The sequence below is a fragment of the Dipteris shenzhenensis genome, chromosome 31 (assembly GCF_047967505.1).
Source record: "Dipteris shenzhenensis isolate YYH24624 ecotype China chromosome 31, Dip_SZ_1.0, whole genome shotgun sequence".
NCBI lineage: Eukaryota > Viridiplantae > Streptophyta > Polypodiopsida > Gleicheniales > Dipteridaceae > Dipteris > Dipteris shenzhenensis.
In genome coordinates, this window is record NC_141626.1 from 28,504,657 (window position 1) to 28,523,294 (window position 18,638).

Genomic DNA, 18,638 nt, shown 5'->3' on the forward strand with positions numbered 1-18,638 from the left:
GTGGGCGGTGTACCAACTGCATCTGTAGCTAACAAGTCGGTGACATAAATGCACAACGGTCACCCTGGCATATCGCGAGTGGAGCTCGATATCTCAACACTCCCCCTCGAGCTCAATCCCAATTCCTGCACACCAAGCATGTCTCTGAACTTGCGTAGCTTCTCTGCGCCCAATGCTTTCGTAAATATGTTAGCTACCTGATCCTCTGTGCTGACATAAACTAGATCAATAAGACCTAGTAACACTTTCTCCCGCACATAGTGATAATGCACCTCAATGTGCTTTGTTCTAGCATGAAAGACTGGGTTCTTTGCCAAGTGTATACTGCTCATGTTGTCACAATAAATGACAACTGGCCCATCTGTAGACTGATGCATATCATAAAGTAGCTTATGCAACCAAGCTACCTCACATGCAGCCATTGCTGCACCCCTGTACTCAGCCTCTGTGCTCGACAAGGCAACTGTAGGCTGTTTCTTGCTACTCCAAGTGACTGTAGCACTCCCAAAAGAGAACACATACCCACTGGTAGATCATCTATCAGAAATACTACTAGCCCAATCAACATCAGTGTATCCATGCAACTGTATCTGAACCCCAGCCTCATAAAATAGTCCATACTGCAATGTGTACTTCACATACCTGAGTATGCGTCTAGCCGCATCCAAATGCGGTTTCCTTGGAGCCTGCATAAACTGACTTACCAACCCAACAGCATAGCTCAAATCTGGCCTGGTAATAGTCATGTAAATCAAACTTCCTACTATGCATCTGTACATAGCAGGGTCTTCCAGAAGCTCACCTGCATCTGCGCTCAGCTTCACATTCTGCTCCAAAGGAACTGAAATAGGCTTATAGCCTGTCATCCCATATTTGGATAGCATGTCCAGTCCATACTGCCTCTGCAAGAGCTGTATCCCACTTGGTGATTTAATCACCTCAATGCCCAAGAAATAACGCAGCTCTCCCAAATCCTTCATCTCAAACTTCTGCCTCAATAGCATTTTCACATGAAGGATATCTTCATCACTATCACCTGTGATGATCAAATCATCAACATAAATGACAAGTTGCATAATCCCTTTCTCTGTTTTTCTCACATAGAGTAAGAAGTCTGCCTTGGAAATCTGAAAACCAATAGTGACAAGATACTGTCCTATCTTGTCAGACCATGCTCTAGGTGCTTGCTTCAAGCCATACAAGGCTTTCTTCAACCTGCAAACAAACTCAGGATGAATAGCATGAACATAACCTACTGGCTGCTCCATAAAGACCTCTTCTTGCAAATCACCATGCAAGAAGGCATTCTTTACATCCATCTGATGTAAAGACCATCCCTTTGATGCGGCCATAGCAATGGCTGCTCTTACGGTTGCCATCCTTGCAACCGGGCTGAAAGTTTTTTCATAATCAATGCCATATGTCTGTGGATACCCCTTGACAACTAATCTTGCCTTGTATCTATTCACAGAACCATCTGCATTGTGCTTGATCTTATAAACCCACTTACAGCCAATTGCATTCTTGTCTTTAGGCAAAGGCACCAATTCCCATGTAGCATTTGCATCCAAGGCATCCATTTCTTCATCCATGGCTTTCTCCCATTTTTCATTTCCCATGGCTTGCTCAAAAGAAGTGGGTTCTGGTTCCTGTATCACTTTGACCATATAGGCATAGTGAATGGCTGTAAATCCATCATATTTCAGCCTATCCACAGGATACCTAACCCTGGTAGACCTGCACAAAATAGGCTCACTTCCAGGTGCTCTCAAAACATCCCTGGTCTTCCTTACTCCAAGTGTTACAACAGAAGGAATACCCAACTCATCATCAATGCTCTGCTCTGAGCCACTGGATTCACCATCCACATAAGAGTGACCTGCATTCACATCAAACATGGGCTGATCTACCTTCTCTTTTCCTTTTCGTGATACCTGCATATACCACTATCTGCATTGCTTTGAGGAGATTCTCCTGATCTCAATCTACCTGTCCATGGCGAGGTATGTGAACCACTACTAGAGGACACTGCAGGTCCACTGATATTTTGTGATTGCTGCTATGAATTCTGTGCAGCATTACCATTTTGTGCATCTACATCAATCATCACATTTACTGGTTTATACCAGCTGCTCATCTCATCAAAAACAACATCTCTGCTCACTGTAAACTTACGAGTAGAGGGGTTTTAGCATCTATACCCTTTCTGCTGCAGAGAATAACCAATAAAGATGCACTTCTCAACTTTTGGATCCAACTTGGACCTCAACTCATCTGGCACATGGACATAGGCAATGCAACCAAAAATGTTCAAATGAGAAATATCTGGTTTCCTACCAGTATACATCTCCTCTAGCGTCATGCCATGTATTGCTGCAGTGGGAGTCCTGTTCATTATATAAACTACTATAGCAACTGCTTCAGCCCAATAATAATCTGGTAGATCTTTTTCATTTAGCATAGCGCGAGATACCTCTCCAATATGCCTGTTTTTCCTTTCTGCAATTCCATTTTGCTGTGGGGTATGACTGCATGAATACTACTGCTTTATACCATGCTCCTGCAAGAACCTTGCAAACTCATTTGAGAGGTACTCTCCCCCTCCATCTGACCTTAGGCATTTTATTTGCAGGCCTGTTTCTTTTTCAACCATAGCTTTGAAAGCTTTGAAGTTCCCAAACGACATCCCCCATTTGAGCATGGTCGGCATGGTTGGGGGGGGGGGAGAGAGAGAGAGAGAGAGAGAGAGAGCGGGTGGGGCAGGGGGAGAGAGTGGGGGGGAGGGAGGGAGGGGGGGGGGGAGAGAGAAGAAGAAGAAGAAGAAGAAGAAGAAGAGTTTTTTTACATCGTAGGAGCAATCCCAAGGAGCCAGTTCTGACTCATCCGACGCGATCCGAGGATCGAACACAACACACCCAACGACACGAGCCAGAGCCTTAACCACCAAGACCCACGTGGGTTTTACAAAACTTGGTGGGGAAGGATGGCTTATACACGGTAGGAAGAAGAGTTTTTTTACATCGTAGGAGCAATCCCAAGGAGCCAGTTCTGACTCATCCGACGTGATCCGGGGATCGAACACAACACATCCAACGACACGAGCCAGAGCCTTAACCACCAAGACCCACGCGGGTTTTACGAAATGAGAGAGAGAGAGACAGAGAGAGAGAGAGAGAGAGAGAGAGAGAGAGAGAGAGAGAGAGATGAGACAAGACAAGGGTTTTTACTTCATGGAAACAATTCCAAGTAGCCAAGTATGACTCATCTGAAGTTGAACCGACAATCATCCTTGAACACACAATGACATAATCACAACAAAAACCAACAAGCCTGCTTGCACTTTGAGAGAGAGAGAGAGAGAAGGGGGGGGGGAGAGTCAGGCACATGTGCAAATCCAGTTGATTTGCATTTCAAAAGTTGCTTGCCTAAAGTATGCCAAGCCTACTAGAGTTACGGGGACATGCTCAAGCAAAATTGTGTCAGGTTGCTCAATGGGCAATAAGGTAGGATGATCCATTGCAATATGCATTGATTGGTTATCAGGATTTTGCCTGACTTTATCTACCATTGTACTTACATATGCTCCATCAAGCATACCTCTCTGCATAGTTGTCATGATGAGTTTTCAGTGTTTGTCTATGAATAGCATTTCCAAAGGCTTGGTACTATTCAAAATGAGTGTTTCTAGAAAATATGACTACAAAGGGTCACTCAGGTCTGCAAGCAACATGGAAGAGTTTGAGCAAGGGGGAACAAGAGAGCACAAGATGGATGAATTGAACACCCATTACATATGAGCTTCCCTTATTTTAGCTTTTTAGTTAAGCTCTTTTGATCTGCATCTAACTCCTTGGTTACAATCCATTGAGATCCGTCTCCAATATATTGAGCACACGGGAAATTAAGTGTTGCTAGAGTGCAATCTCAACTAACATGGCTCGAGATTACTGAGATAGGCCTTCATAGTTTTTCTCGAACATGTTAAGGAAAATTTAGTGTTGATTCAGGATGAGGTGGGCAAGGAGGCAGCTGGTGAATTTGCGATTGTTTAGGTTATGATCATGCATTTGTCTTCAATAGTTGGTGCTAGCTTCCTCAAGTCGTAGATTATGATCAAAGGCTTACGCAATTCTTGGAACCCACATCGAGTGTTGTGACTACGAATGAAATCATCCACTTGCAGCGACCTTTTTCGAAGCAAGAGTTGCATTTTGTTGTTCGATCAATGGCAAAAGAAAAGGCACCAAGGGCTGATGACATTCCACTGGATTTCTATCAATAATACTAGCCATTGTGTACGAAGGGTTTGGCTTCGTTACTCAATTCTTGTGTCCATAATCATCAAGTTAATACCTAAATCAAGGAGTCTGTTACCTCCTACTGATTGGTGCACCCTTACAATGCTTAATAACACTTACAAAATAAGGGCTATGCAAATTAATTTCATGCTTGCAAGAGGTTTTCATCCATGACAATATGGTTTTATTCATGGGAGAAATATACATGAAAGCAATTTTAAATCTATTGTTGTCAATTGATTTTGCGCTCGCACAAAATCAACAATTCATACTATGCACCTTAGACTTGGAAAAGGCCTAGATGGGGTCACTTGGGAGTTTATGTTTAAGGTAATGCATAAGCTTGCATTTGGCCAAGGCTTCTCCAATATGACCTCCACATGACTCATGGATGCTTCTGCAATTATTTTTACAATGGCTCTTTCTATGACAATTTATAGCTATAGCGTTTGGTCTGACAGGGTTGTCCATTAGTGCCACTTGTGTTTGCAATAGTCATGGAACCTCCTCTATGACAACTAGATTGCCATTTACTTGGGGTTCATTGTGTGGTTTGAGGTTGTCTCATGATTGGAAGTTTTCCTCTCAATTCTTCGGGCTCACAAAAATTCCACACTGTTGGTTGCTGAGTGTCACTACATGGATCAATTCTTGCAATTTTTTTTTAAATTTTGCATGGTGTTTGACTTGCGCATTAATAATGCCAAAGCCACTGTACCTTTTTGGGGCTCGGGGACCTTCACCAGAATGGATCTCCTCCTATGGCTTCACATAGATTCCTATGGGATCCATTTTTAGGTACTTGGGTTGTCCACTTGGCAAGGAGTTTCCATGAATCAAAGGATGGACTAGTGTTTGTACAAAATTCAGGTAAAGTTTCATAAATGGAGAGATAAGCCACTATCTCTCCTTAGTCGAGCTATTGTGTTAAAGCACATTTAGTTCCCATAATGGTTTATGTATCCCATGCATTGCCTTTCTCTTAGAGTTGTCTATTCCGCAAGGGACAAGCTGTCTCAAGATTTTCTATGGAAAAAGCAATGGCATTCTTTCTCCTAGGTGTTGGCAAAGACACCCAAAATGCATGGTAGTCTTTCAAGAGAATGTGAGTCTTTCAAAAGAAAATGTGAATGTCTATGTTGCAAATGGCTCACGAAGCTTCTCTTGGATTGGAGTCTTTCAAGAGAAAATGTGAATGTCTATGTCGCAAATGGCTCACGAAGCTTCATTCTTGACAACCATGGGCAATTATTGTGTGCTACAACATCGCATTAAATGGTGTATTGGACCAAAGGGACTGGCACTTGGCAAGAACTACCTTGTCTACCTTTCTAATTAGGATTCGGAATTCAGACATTCTTAATGAGCTCATATCAATTTGCAAACTTGGCTAGGTGACTGCTATAATGGGTTATCCGGGGATTGATCTTTGGTCTTCAATAGCTGGATTAGTAGGTGGCCCTAAACTAGCCAACTTTCACCCGTGCACATAAGCCTATGATTATCTCACAGACTAAATGATCAAGGAATGTGTACGTGGCTTTGCCTATGGGATTGACGAAGATGTAAGTGGAGAAGCATGCAAGAGCCAGAACAAAGTTTAAGCAAATGGTAAGGATTTCTACCATTTGACACTTTGGGACTTCCCTGCAATAGGTTTACTAGATGTGCCTCTGATTGTAGGAGCTGCATGGTCCAGATATGGCGGCTCTCTTGACTCTTGCATCGTGTGGGTAATACATCTCATAGAGTATGGCATTCCACACCCTCTCATAGGCTTAATTTTATGCTTTGGAGACTGCTGCTCTGCAAGCTCTCAACTAAAGACAGTTATGTAAATGGAAGTGCATTTCACCATTTCATTCCTTATGCAATGTTAATGTCGAATCACATTTCAACCTTTTAAGAGCTATGTGCTCACGAATTCCTCATGGAGGCGCATTTATAAGTGGCTGTCTAAAGCTCACATGTTCGTCTACCTCAAGTGGAAGCATGTTCTATTAGGGCATAAAGGCACTTTGAATGACATCCATTTTAGTGTATGGAACCTTACACAAGCTATTGTAATTCATCTTTTGTGGAAGTATAGGAATGTGGTTGTTTTGAGCATAGGAAATTACTGGAGGACCTTTATCAGAGACTGCAATCCAAAATATTAGATTATGACATTTTTTGGGGGTAGAAGAGTACGTTTTCAAAGCCCTTAAGGCCTCAGCATGAGCTTAACTATGAATTTCCCTTTTTGTCATCTTTTCTTTTTTAATACAATCTTTGTTTTTCATTGCAAAAAAACGTGAGCAACGGATTCCTTCTAGATGAGGAAGCCTTCCGCCGGACATGCATGTCGTCCAATGGAGACGTTCCATTCACAAAACACCCCTTTCCTAAGATGGCGTCGCCCTGGTGTGATCACACTAGGCCTTAGGATGTTTACAAACTAGCTGCCTGCCCAACAAAATCATGATGGTAGTGTAGGTGGGCAGCCCTGTGTAGGAGACAAGTGCCATGTGAGCGTGTATTTTTACACACTGGTGCCACGTCTTAGGGTGCTTAAATACTAGCGCACCATGGGTACTACCCATGGGATGAGCAAGATTGTCCCCCCACGTCCAACAAGATTGCTCGCCCACATCTACCCCACTGCCTAGTTGCATTCAATGCACCATGGGCATGGACAGCTTTGGGTTGTGAATACCCTTAGGAGCGCGCATTGAATGGAGTGGTCAGGGAGGGCAAGGTTGTGATTGGGTAGGCAGATGGTGGCCAATGTTCTGGCAAACATGGATTCTCGATACTAGAAAATGAGCATTTGGGCTCCAACCAGCATCAACATTGGCATTTTTGGATTGCAAGAGGGGGTAGGGTATAGTGACCAGTGCGTGTTTTCCAAAAGAGAAAATTTAGGCTTTTATTTCTTGCAAAAATATATTTTTATGATAGGGCTACGTTGCACTTGCTATTTGTATCCCTTGAAATCTTTCTCGCCCCCCCCCCCTCCCCCCCCGCCCTCTTTCCCCTCCTTCTCTCTCTCTGATTGGGTTGAGTTGCACTTTCTATTTGTATTCCTTGAAGTCCTCCATCTTACTATTTGTAGCCCCTTTTCCATGCACCATCTTGGGCAGGCCATATGAATGACATTCATGTTCTTCCCTTGTTCATCTTAGTCTGTAACCTATTTTGACACGGGTAACCTTATCTTCATTCATCCTCATTGGATGATTTAAAACCCTGCTTAGGGGCTTAGCACATGGGAAGAAATAGGACGGGAATGGGAAAAGGTGGTCCCAAGTGGTCCCATGCATATTTCTATCCTATTCCCATCCCACCATGTGCTAACCAAAAAAGAACTAGGGATGGGTCTAGGTAGAAGAGGACACATGGCATCATTTCATGTGTTTAGGAGGTGGGGACCATGTGGGGACAAGGACACTTGTCATCCTCCCATGTTTTGGAACCCCTAAAAAAGGGGAACCCATTTTGGTTGCTAAGGTCTAGAGGCCAAGGTCCAGGATGGGAGAAAAAGTGGTGACTCCCATTCTAAATCCATCCATTTGGTTTAGGATGGGTGTAATGATGACAAAAAGATTCCCATCCTAAACCCATGCTAGCCCCATCCATGTGCTAAGGCCCTTAGTCTCTAAACACCCTTAGGCGAGGTTCACACCACCTACCTAGACGCCCATAAAGAAGAATGACAAGGATCGTTGTCATTCATGGACGAATTGTGAGGACAAAAGAAACCGTCTGGAATGAGGAGGCCGCGCACCCACTCGACCGCCTTTAAAAATGCCCTGCGAATTGGTGCCGACTGGGGACCCCTGCCGCGTGACACTGGGCCCAGATTGTGAGGACAGAAGAAACCATTTGGAATGAGGAGGTCGCACACCCACTCACTCGGCCGCCTGCAAAAATGACGCATGAGTTGCGTCGATGACTGGGGCTTGAACCCCCGCCCCCAAACATTGTACAACTGAGCTATCCACTGCACCAATCCAAACCCTGTGGCAGCCATTTTATAACACCTGACTCCTAGTACTTGACTCCCAGTCGGGGGAGCGACACAACCCGGAGGCGGGGCCAAGCGTGCGGGGCAGGTGGACCGAACCAACCGGAGGGTTTGACTGACAGAAGGCAAGGCAGGGAGAGAGAGATGTCTAATGTTGTTAGGGTTTGAGGTGTAACTTCTATGCACACATGCAAATTTCTCCTTTTATTTTTTCTTCTTCTTTCTTCTTTCTTTTTCTTCATCATCTTCATCTTGGCCTGTTTCTGAGGCCATCGCCATAGCCAGTCTCCTCTTCCTGCTCGCCATGTCGCCATAGCCAAGCTTCCCTCCCTTGCCTCTCTCCCTTCCGCCCTTCGCCATGATGGGCTGTGAGCCCCATGACTTGTCCGCTGCCGATGAATTGCAACTCATGTCCCTCGACGTCTCCGGTTCCGCCGATGCCTACCCCCTTGGCGTCGAAGAACGGACCAAAGTCGGCCGCCACCCCCGGTGGTCTCGCCACGAGACCCTCGTCCTCATCGAGGCTAAGATGGTGGAGGAGGCTAAGTGGTCTAAGGTTAAAGAGGAGCGGGAACGCGGAATCGAAACCGCCAGAGCCAACAGTGACTCCAAGTGGCTCTCCATATCTCAATTCTGCGAGAGGCTCGGCGTGGTGCGATCGGCTGCCCAGTGTCGAAAGCGGTGGTGCAATCTGTCGGCGGATTACAAAAGGATTCGGGACTGGCAGAGCCTTAGAGGCAAGCAGTCGTTCTGGCTCATGAGTAGTGATATCAGGAAAGACAACAAGTTGCCGGGGTGTTTCGATCGCGAAGTTTTCGATTCTTTGGACAAGTTTCTTGGTAAACACCCTTGCGTGGCACCCGAAATCATCTTCGACAGCGGTAGACAGGGAGTTGACGACGGCCTTTTCTCTGATATTGAGCATCCCTTGGCTGAAGAAGATATCGTTAGTCCCGAGAAGGAGATTGAGAGCCCTCCCGTCGAGAGCCTGACTCCGACGCAAGGTACTTTTACTTTCATATTCGGTGGGATGGGCTACGTCTAACGGTTTCCTGTCTATAAAATTCAAAAAAAAAATCATCTTGATAAAAGTTTGCGATTTCTAATGCAGATGCATTTGAGAAGTTCGACAAATTTCGGATGGAAGATTGTGAGGAGAAGCCTGCTGCTCTTTCTGGTACTCGAAAGAAGAGGAAGCGGCCTTCTGTCGAAGAGGATGATGATTTCAGGAGGGAATTGTTCGGTCTGCTAGAAAACAATACTAAACTTATGACGGCCAACGTGGATTCACAAAACTTCAACAGTCATCTAGATAGAGCCCAACGAAAGGAGCATGCAGAATCTCTAGTAAATGTGCTAGGAACGCTTGCTGAGGCCTTGGGAAAGATTGCGGACAAGCTGTAGGGTTTATGCAAATGTCTTTGTTAAGGTTGGAAACTTACTGTTAACAGGCCTCGCCATGCATGAATACTTGGAACGATATTTGCAGTGTTCTTTATGGGACTTAATCTAGTTTGTGGCCTTTGGAGCTGCCATTTGATGTACATAACACACACAATCCAGGCTCGTACAAAGAGATCCTGGGAACCCACAATTCCGGATGCAAATCAGGTCGGTCGTCGAAGTCAGAGTTAAATAGATTCTTCCCACCCAGAGCTTTAATGTTCAGAGATGTTCAGTTTTCCTTTGTTTCTGATTGAGCTCGGGATTTTTAAAAATCTGTCTGCAACATGATGTCAAGGGGACGAAAAAGAAAAAATTGATCACCCAAGCCTTGTACTATTACCTTTGGGATTGATAATGTAAATCACGACTAGCCGCCCTTCTCTCTGCTGCTTTGCAAGTTTTGTATGAGATTAGCCCAACCACCAGTTGAACGAACTTATCTTTCATGTGGTGTGCAGTCGTATCCTTTTTTCAAGCTATTCTTGTCTCTGTCAAGAAACCTCTTGTCATAGTTGAACTCTGTGCGTCTACTCGTGATCTTCAATGTTTGTGTGTGTTCACAGGCCGTCCTTAGAGCATTTTGCAAGTTGAAAAATAAGTACGGAAGCTACCAACCAAATAAACTCTTATCCAGCAGTCCAAACCAAAGCAACTGGAGTGATTTCTTTTCATCAGAGTATGCTTAATTTGCTCCTATGTGTAGGCAGCTCCCAAGGCTATAAAGAGGCTGCATCCTGCAATGCCGAGGGTCAGAATTGCACCTTAGCCTCGCTCAAGGTCATTATTGTCGTCTTGTGGTCTTGATCTTGGTGTCAGTGGCTTTAGTTATCATGACCCCTCATGACATGTAGCAACATAAGTAGGTTTCTTCGAGTGCCTTTCTTCAAAGTTGAAGATGAACCAAGATAGTTTGGGGCTCTGAAAAAAACCTTCAAAACAGCTCCCATACCAGTCCTGATACAACTTTCCGGCACCTTCGAAGAACTGGTGCTAGGGAGTGACATGGCTGTCCAAGACAGTTTTGGCTGGTGAGGGTGCTTCACACTTGTGCATTGTATGGGCCTTATATGGACCTTAATGCCTACTCTGAGGGTAGTCCTTAGGTTTGGCTGTATTCATCACATGAATTCTCTTGAGGCAACATTTTCCAAAATATTTACAAAGAGCTTCTAGACAGAGCTGTTGGGATAGATTGAGGCACTTTCATGCAGAAAGAGACAGAGGAGGACAATCTGCAGTAAGGTTTGAAGATGGTTCCCATAAGCATGCAAATCATAGGTTTGAAGATGGTTCACATAAGCATGCAAATTATAATATCAACTTTGACAGAGAATGAGGTATATTGTAGCAGTCTTGCAAGGCTGACTACTCTAGTCTAATGTTGAGATTTTGTCTACCTAGTGCAATTCATGGTGACTGTGTTAGCTTACACATGATGGTGGATGTTAGTCCAGCTAGCAGGTACCGGTATATTGTCCTATTCTCAAGGAAAACTAACTTTAGCCTCTACTAGTAGCTCAGCCTATCGTACATTACACCAAAAGCCACATGTGCTATCTGACAGAAGGGGATGCCACGCTACCCCACCATCACCTCTCTGGAGGAAGTGTGCTTTATATGCTTTAGGATCCAAAACATATCCATTAGATGAGTACATGGCAGTAGGTATACGGAAAATGAAGCATTCGATTCTAACCTTTCATCAGGCACCTATCTTTACAGTATGCAATAAAATATTACCATTGAAACATCTACAATGGAGAAAGGGTCCAACCCTACCCCTTCTAACTCTAAAACCCTCTTGAACTGTTAATCCCAGTCAGCACAGTATCTGATACTTTGCAATTGGAGACGTTCATTGTCACACGTCTTGCACTCTAGTATCACACATCTTTACACTAGTATCACACACCTTGCATGTGGGGTAAAATTTGGTAAAATAGATAATTTTAGGCTCACCTTTTTGCATATGAGCATTTCAAAAAGTGTAACATTGTTGACCTTGAAATCGAATCCTTCCTATCTAGTTATGCACAGCGAAATATTTTGCATCAATTGTGCTTTATTTTGTATTTATTATGCACGTGTGCACTTCAAAAGATAATTATCACATGTGCTTTGTTTTGTGTAGATAGAATATATTGTTTGTAATCAAGTTATTAAGCACAATGCCACATAAATCTTGATGTGTCTTAGAGATGTATGGACTAGGTTTGCTTTTAACCCGTAAAGAGTCGGCTCAATTTCATAGAGGTGTTATATTGTATAACCATTGCGAAAGATCTACCTCATGGGTGTCTCCTTGGAAGCTTCCATTTGTATCTTGATAGATCGATTTTTCTATTTCTTATGATATTATCCACAAATTTAAAATCATTCCGATTTCTCATAGTAGAGGAGTTTTTGGATGGTTGTATTATAACATTTCCAAGACTTGAGAATGTGGGTGGATGCACCATATGCCTCACAAATCACCTCATAGCCAATGTTTTAGCTAGATTCTAGTTTTGGGTATAATATTTGATTGAACTAATATTTTGTTAATTGAGACATTCCAAAGATGGATGTTTGAGCCAAGGAATAGAATGATTATAAATGAATGCAATGATATAAAGAAAAGATAGCATCATCAACATTTTGAGGATGCCATAAGAATTAGGATGTTTGCCATGAGTGTGTTATTGAGAGATTTGGAATCAAAGGCCCCAACCATTGGAAAAGCTTAGAGGATATTTTAGAGCATAGAGCATTCACTCATTGCTAGGAATCCACTGATGTGTCTAGATAAGAAAATGTAAAAGGCCCTTCAATGCACCAAAATGGGAGATGTGGATTTGTTTTAGAAAGAGATGGGAGAAATCTCAAGGTCTGTTCCATAATTTTGGGTATCACCTTGATCCCATTGTGGTGGAACATGAATATGGTGGCATTGCAATCCAAAAAAAATGTGGAGGCACAAGAGGTAGAAGGTGACAGGAAAAGAAAGATGCTATTGGCCTTTCAAACCATAGAGATGATGAGCAAGATGATGATGACTCTGATGGTCAGAGCCTTGACAACTTTTGAAAGTCGAGTAAATTTTGGAACTCTTTGACAAAATGATATAATTTTTAGAAATTTGAATCTTCTTCTGAGATTTGTTGGTTCATTTGTTTTGAAAGATATAACTTTAGAATGTACTTTTCAAAAAATACTTTTTTGTTGTATTCAATAGTTAAAGACATAGATGTTTCAATGTAGGTGTTCTCCGATACCAAATCGATCGAATCATATACAATCCTTCTTTGAATTTGAAGCATTATCACTAGAGACAACCTCATGACTTGCAAATCGTAGCTCAAAGGTTGTTTGAATGGGTTTTCTCAAATGAGTTTGATTCAATGGTTTCTTTGATGCACAATTATATTAAACTGGGAGCATGTTATGAATTCAATATTAATAGTTCAAGACAATTTCTCAAAAAATATATAGGTGTATATACTCCAACGTTGGAAGATGTTTAGTTTACATGTCTCATGAGCTAGATTGGCAATAAATAACCAAGTCCCAAAACCATATATAATTATGGGAAAAACTCACGATGACAAAGTGGGCACATCCTACTTGCTCACATGGTTTATACTAAACAAATAAAGTGAAACGTATGCTGCAAGATGTCGTATAAAATATGATAGATACATAAAATTTTGTGTAATGAACTAGACATAAGAGTGCATCATCACTACTTGATCTGGAAGCACGTCCATCGGAGCATGTTGACTTTTAGGATTGCAAAATATAACCATCAGAGCATCCTCAAAATGTGCCCTATGCTATGAACAATGTGTTATAATTTGGGAAAGTCGCGATTCCCAAATTTTCCATCTTCCCAAAAATTGAAGGAAATTTGTTTCATTTCGAAGGAAAGGGATTGTGGAATTCATACATTCAAAGATATATTGTGTTTTATTTTGGCTTAATGTTGGGATATTGAGAAGTCTGTAGTTGAATTTACACTTTTCATGCATTATGAATCAAAATATGTTTGTATAATTTCCATACATGATTGTGAATCCAAGCTATGTACATCTGAACTTTGTGAATTCTCTCAAGAGAAAGGCGGTGTTGAGAAACACCCTTGATCTTCAATATTAAGTTATAAATTCCAATATCTTTGGGAGTACTATGCCACTGAAACATCTTAAAACTCATACTCATAAAACAACTGCTCTCCCACATGGATATACCTAAGGAATTGTACAACAATATACCCAAACATATCAATTAGTGCTTGTTACCCTATCCAAAACATCAGATTCTCATTTGTCTTCAATCTAAGGTGGTACATTAAGGTCATATACATATATAACATTCATCCTATCCTTACAATTGATAGAGCTATTGATATATCTGGTTTCATTCCCATACAACACATCTCCCATGATGTGTTGCCTATCCTCTTTTGGCATAATGATGATGATTGCTATGTATTGGTTCATTTGCCATAACGATCAAGCCTAATAATATTCCTTATATCTAACACATTTGTCAACTGAAGGAGATATGAAAGAAGTTCAATATTCAATATATCATCAATCTCATCTGTCTCAAAAGTATCTGAATATATACAATTTTCTCCGGGATTGATACACCCCTAACATATCCATTCCAAAGCACGATTCATTGTGTCCTTCTAACTTGTATACTTTTGTGAATACTAGAAGGTTTATCAAACTTGAGGAGAAAATTTCCATTCACATCAAGTATGAGGAATCTATTTCTTGCCATAGACGGAGAAGGATATGAGTGTTCCTTTGACACATCAAATTTTATGTGTGTGGTGTTTCTAGATGTAATAGATTTTCATATGTGTCATGGCACGCAAAAGTTCCATCAAGGTGTGAAGTTAAGATTTAACAAATATAGGCTAGGCTTACATTCACAACTGTGAACTTAATTCTACTCTATACTTTCTCAATCACATTGTCCATGCTTATCTAAGATTTGTTGTTAGAACTGATATTATCTCCAAACTTCCTAGGTGCTTAATGATCACACGAAATAATTTGCAATTTGCCATATGAAAAAAAAATGATTATAACTGAAATGCAAATTTTACATTACATGTTCAAACACTAAATGCATGTCTACATATATCTCCATGACTTCAAAAGTCTTTCATTATCCTCTACCAAGATCCATTTCAAAATCTTAAAAGGCCAAGCTTGGTTTTAAAATTGATCCTGGTGGCTAGTCTCTCATCCTCCACCGAGCATTATAGGATAAGATTGGTTTTAAAGCCAACCTTGGTGGAGAATAAAAGCCAAGTAAGGATGAAAGGTTAGCTTGGTTTTAAATATGAGCTTTACTTTCATCCTCCACTACGGCCGGCTTTAAAAGCAAACTAACCATGGGTGGACGATGAAAAGTTAGGGGGAATATCTATGGGTAGCCTTGTTGAATGGTTAGCTCGAGCCAAGCTTGGCTTGTCATTCTCCACCAAGCTTAATTTCAAAACTGAGCCAAATTGATATTATTTTCAAATGCATATTCTCATATGCTTTTCTCTAATCACTTAAAAAGACCTAATAATACTAAAAATTGTGAAATGTACAATAATAAACCAACTTCAAGGCTCAAGGCATTTTGAAGACACAATGTAGTAATGTGCAAAGAAGTTTTCATCATAATTAACCATTGAAACTTTATGTCTTCTGACTTGATCTTGGGATGCAAGCTTGTACTTAGCAAAACTTTCAATGTCCTAAGAGTATTTTCATCTTGTATACTAGTTGGGGGCATCCCTTGCTGCTCGTTTGAAGGGCATTCATATGTACCATGTGACTCCTCTCAATTGTCTACAGTATCTTTTTCAAAGTTTGTCCATACTCTAAGCGATTTGGAGTTAGAGATTAGCTTTGAGCACTTGCCATCTACCTTATTCGTATCCTATCCCTGAGAACTGGGAGATGCGCCTACTTGCGGCAAGTTGATTGTATAGCCTACAAAATTTGCAAACGAGTCATAGAGGCCCTGTGCACTTGAGGGTCGAGGGCCACACGCATTGGACAATATGGTGGAATTGAAGCTTAGATTGTGCTCGCGTAACCGCTTCTTGTCGACCCCAGTGGTGGGTGAGTTGCTGGCAAAAGGAGCAGCACTACGGTGAAATCCAGATGTTGTTGCAGAGTACGACGTTAACATCGAAAGCGCATTGTCTGGAGGAGCTACGGATCCACTGGAGCTGAGAACATGGACGAGGGAAGAAACAATGCTTACTTAGAAATGCAAGTGTCTTTCTATCCAGCTTTAAAGATTCCATGGCAACCACTCCATTTGTGAATGCATCCACTCTTCCTAAAAAAAGAATTCCATAAAAGATGACACAAATTTTGCATTTTGTAAGTTTGTGCTCTTCTCTATTCATCCTCGTCAAATTCCTCATTGTAAATGGCATAACTAAGAGATGGCTTGGTGGGATTTTCTTTCAATAGTTTTAATGTTTCATCATTTGTCATTTTGTAAACATTGCCAAAACAACCAAATCACCGAGAGCATCCTCAAATAAAGCATCTTTTGATGATTCATTTCCATATGCACCCATCTTGTAGCTAATTCATAGCATGTTACCTTTAATTGCTTGTAATAAGAGAGAAATATTTTTTGGTGTAACAAAGGGAACTAGTTCGTATCCTAGGGCTTCGAGTGATATTCCATCAAGAGTCCCAAAGAACCTTTCAAATTAATCCAAGTCCCATTCATGGTCATAAGGTTCTCAGACAATCGTGTCAAGAACACCTACTCCGATTCTTCGTTATTCCATATATCTTTTCACACTTGCAAGCCCCTCCAAGTTGTTACCAACATCAATTATCTTCCACTGCATCTCTGGTCCTAATTGGAGACTCCCAACTTTGAATCATGTATCAAGTTAAATAGACCAGAGCAGTATGAGGTGATATTGGTTTTGAAATCTTGATCGGAGTGTGCTTTTAACCACTCATTTGATGTTCTCAAGCATTTTATAACTAAGGGGACCCCTCAAGGGCCATATTTCCTTCAAGTTTAAATACTACTATTTTTTTGATTATTGTCTATGTTTAAATAATCTATTTGGCTTTTGAAATCAGTTTCAAATAATTGTTCTTTTCCTTACACAAACAGGTAAAGACACCGAAATACCATGTCCAAAAAAGTTGAAGACTGGTACAAAGCAAGCTGAAGCTATTGAAAATGAGAAATGCGAAACTCCTAACATTTCAAATGTGTTCATAGACACCAAGAAAGAACAACGGTAGAGGGGCATGCCTCCTGTGGAAAAGAAGATAATAAACAACTATTCGATGGAAGGCAGTTGGAAGATGACAACTCCTTGGAGGATGTTGGGGATCAGGAATATGACGAGGATGAAATGTTGGACAAAGTAAAAATACAGTAGGCAGTGGCACAGGGGGACCTGAAAGTTGCAGAGGAGAGAGGTGGGACTGTTTTTTTTCCTATGTGGCCAAAAGAGGGTATTTGTTTTTATAAGTTCCTGTTTTATCTATTTCATTTATTTCTATTTTATATATTGCATCTATTCATGTATTATATATTGTTCAACAGATGAAAGTTCGCCAGTTAAGGAAGCTCTTACTAAGATGAAGCGCCACATACAACACAAGAAGAAATCTGTTGTGTGATCATTGTACATAAGCAAGAATATAGAGGAAAAGGAGGGTATGTATTTTTTGTGAAGATGCACATTTATAGTCTTTTGCATATAGCACCTCAAACGCATTTCTAATCTAACTTTATTTCTTTGTAGACAATCTAACTGGAGACATTGAAGATGGTCAGCACTTGGATGAAGATGATCTGATAAACTTGGATGAAGAAAATCTGTAGCAACCGGACACGATTATAAAGGAAGCAATAGCAAGATTGGACATGCAGGACTTGTCGGGAAACCACAGCAAGGACAAAGACATAGGTGGCGGTGGAGAGTTGACTGGAAAGAACAGCAAGGGTGAACACATGGATAGTGGTGAAAAGCTCGACACAGATAGCAGTGAGAGGGTCATTCAGGTAGCTAAGAGTATATCAGGGCTAAAGCCTAAATTGCCTGACAACTCTGATGGAGAGCAAATGGAGGATGACACAGTACTAGGTAGCCTTCTCCTTGCGGGGATAAAGAAGAGGAAATTTAGTCAAATAGTTACTAAGTCGTATTTGATTGATCCTAGCAAATGCCCAACCCCAAATGTTAGGACCAGATCATCTATGAAATGACATTGTATGAGAGCTAGTCTCACAAGTTTTAAATGAAACTCTTTTTGCAATTTATCTTCTTGTTTTTTTTACAATTGATTTTCTTATTTTTTGAATGAAATTATTTTTGCAATTTATCTTCCTTGTTTTTTAAATGAAATTCTTTAGCCATTTAGTGCATTGGCTACACATGACATTGACTATGATCCCATGAACACACTCCTGGTTGACAACACTCCTTTGAAAGTAGCATCAAATCCACCCTGTTCCTGCATAACTCCTTTTGCCTATGACGGAGATCCTAATGATGATGAGCTATTAGATCAGTTGCTCCCATACTTATTGGATTTAGCAAATGCTAGAGAAAGTGTTCCTACCTTTACAATGAGATACCCTTATGAAGGCCATGTGATTGAGCGCATTGCAACTGCCCGTGGTGAGAGCATCCAACCAAATTATTCATTGAAGTCTTTTCTACAGATTATGCTGACATGGGGTGTGTTGATGCTGTCGTTTTACTATTAACTGAACATCCAAAGCCCACGGACTAGTTTATCATCCAACAAAGAATAGCAGACCTTCCACATGAGATGTGCCAACAGATTCTTAGGCATAATCCTTATGTAAACCAATACCCACCATACACTAGGCATTAAAGG

General features: G+C 41.3%; 1 protein-coding gene across 1 annotated transcript; it reads left to right on the forward strand.

The window, feature by feature from the left end:
• Positions 1-8,496: 8,496 nt before the first annotated feature.
• LOC147881299 (trihelix transcription factor ASR3-like) lies at positions 8,497-10,134 on the forward strand. The gene is made up of 2 exons (XM_087402141.1): positions 8,497-9,308; positions 9,416-10,134. The coding sequence occupies exons 1-2, from the start codon at positions 8,663-8,665 to the stop codon at positions 9,706-9,708; spliced, it is 939 nt and encodes a 312-aa protein (XP_087258267.1). The 5' UTR covers positions 8,497-8,662; the 3' UTR covers positions 9,709-10,134.
• Positions 10,135-18,638: the final 8,504 nt, after the last annotated feature.

Excerpts from the sequence above, each read along its gene's own strand:
- LOC147881299 (XM_087402141.1), top strand. The coding sequence starts at position 8,663 with ATGATGGGCTGTGAGCCCCATGACTTGTCCGCTGCCGATGAATTGCAA. Across the intron at positions 9,309-9,415 it reads GAGCCTGACTCCGACGCAAG|ATGCATTTGAGAAGTTCGAC; the intron begins GTACTTTTACTT and ends TTTCTAATGCAG.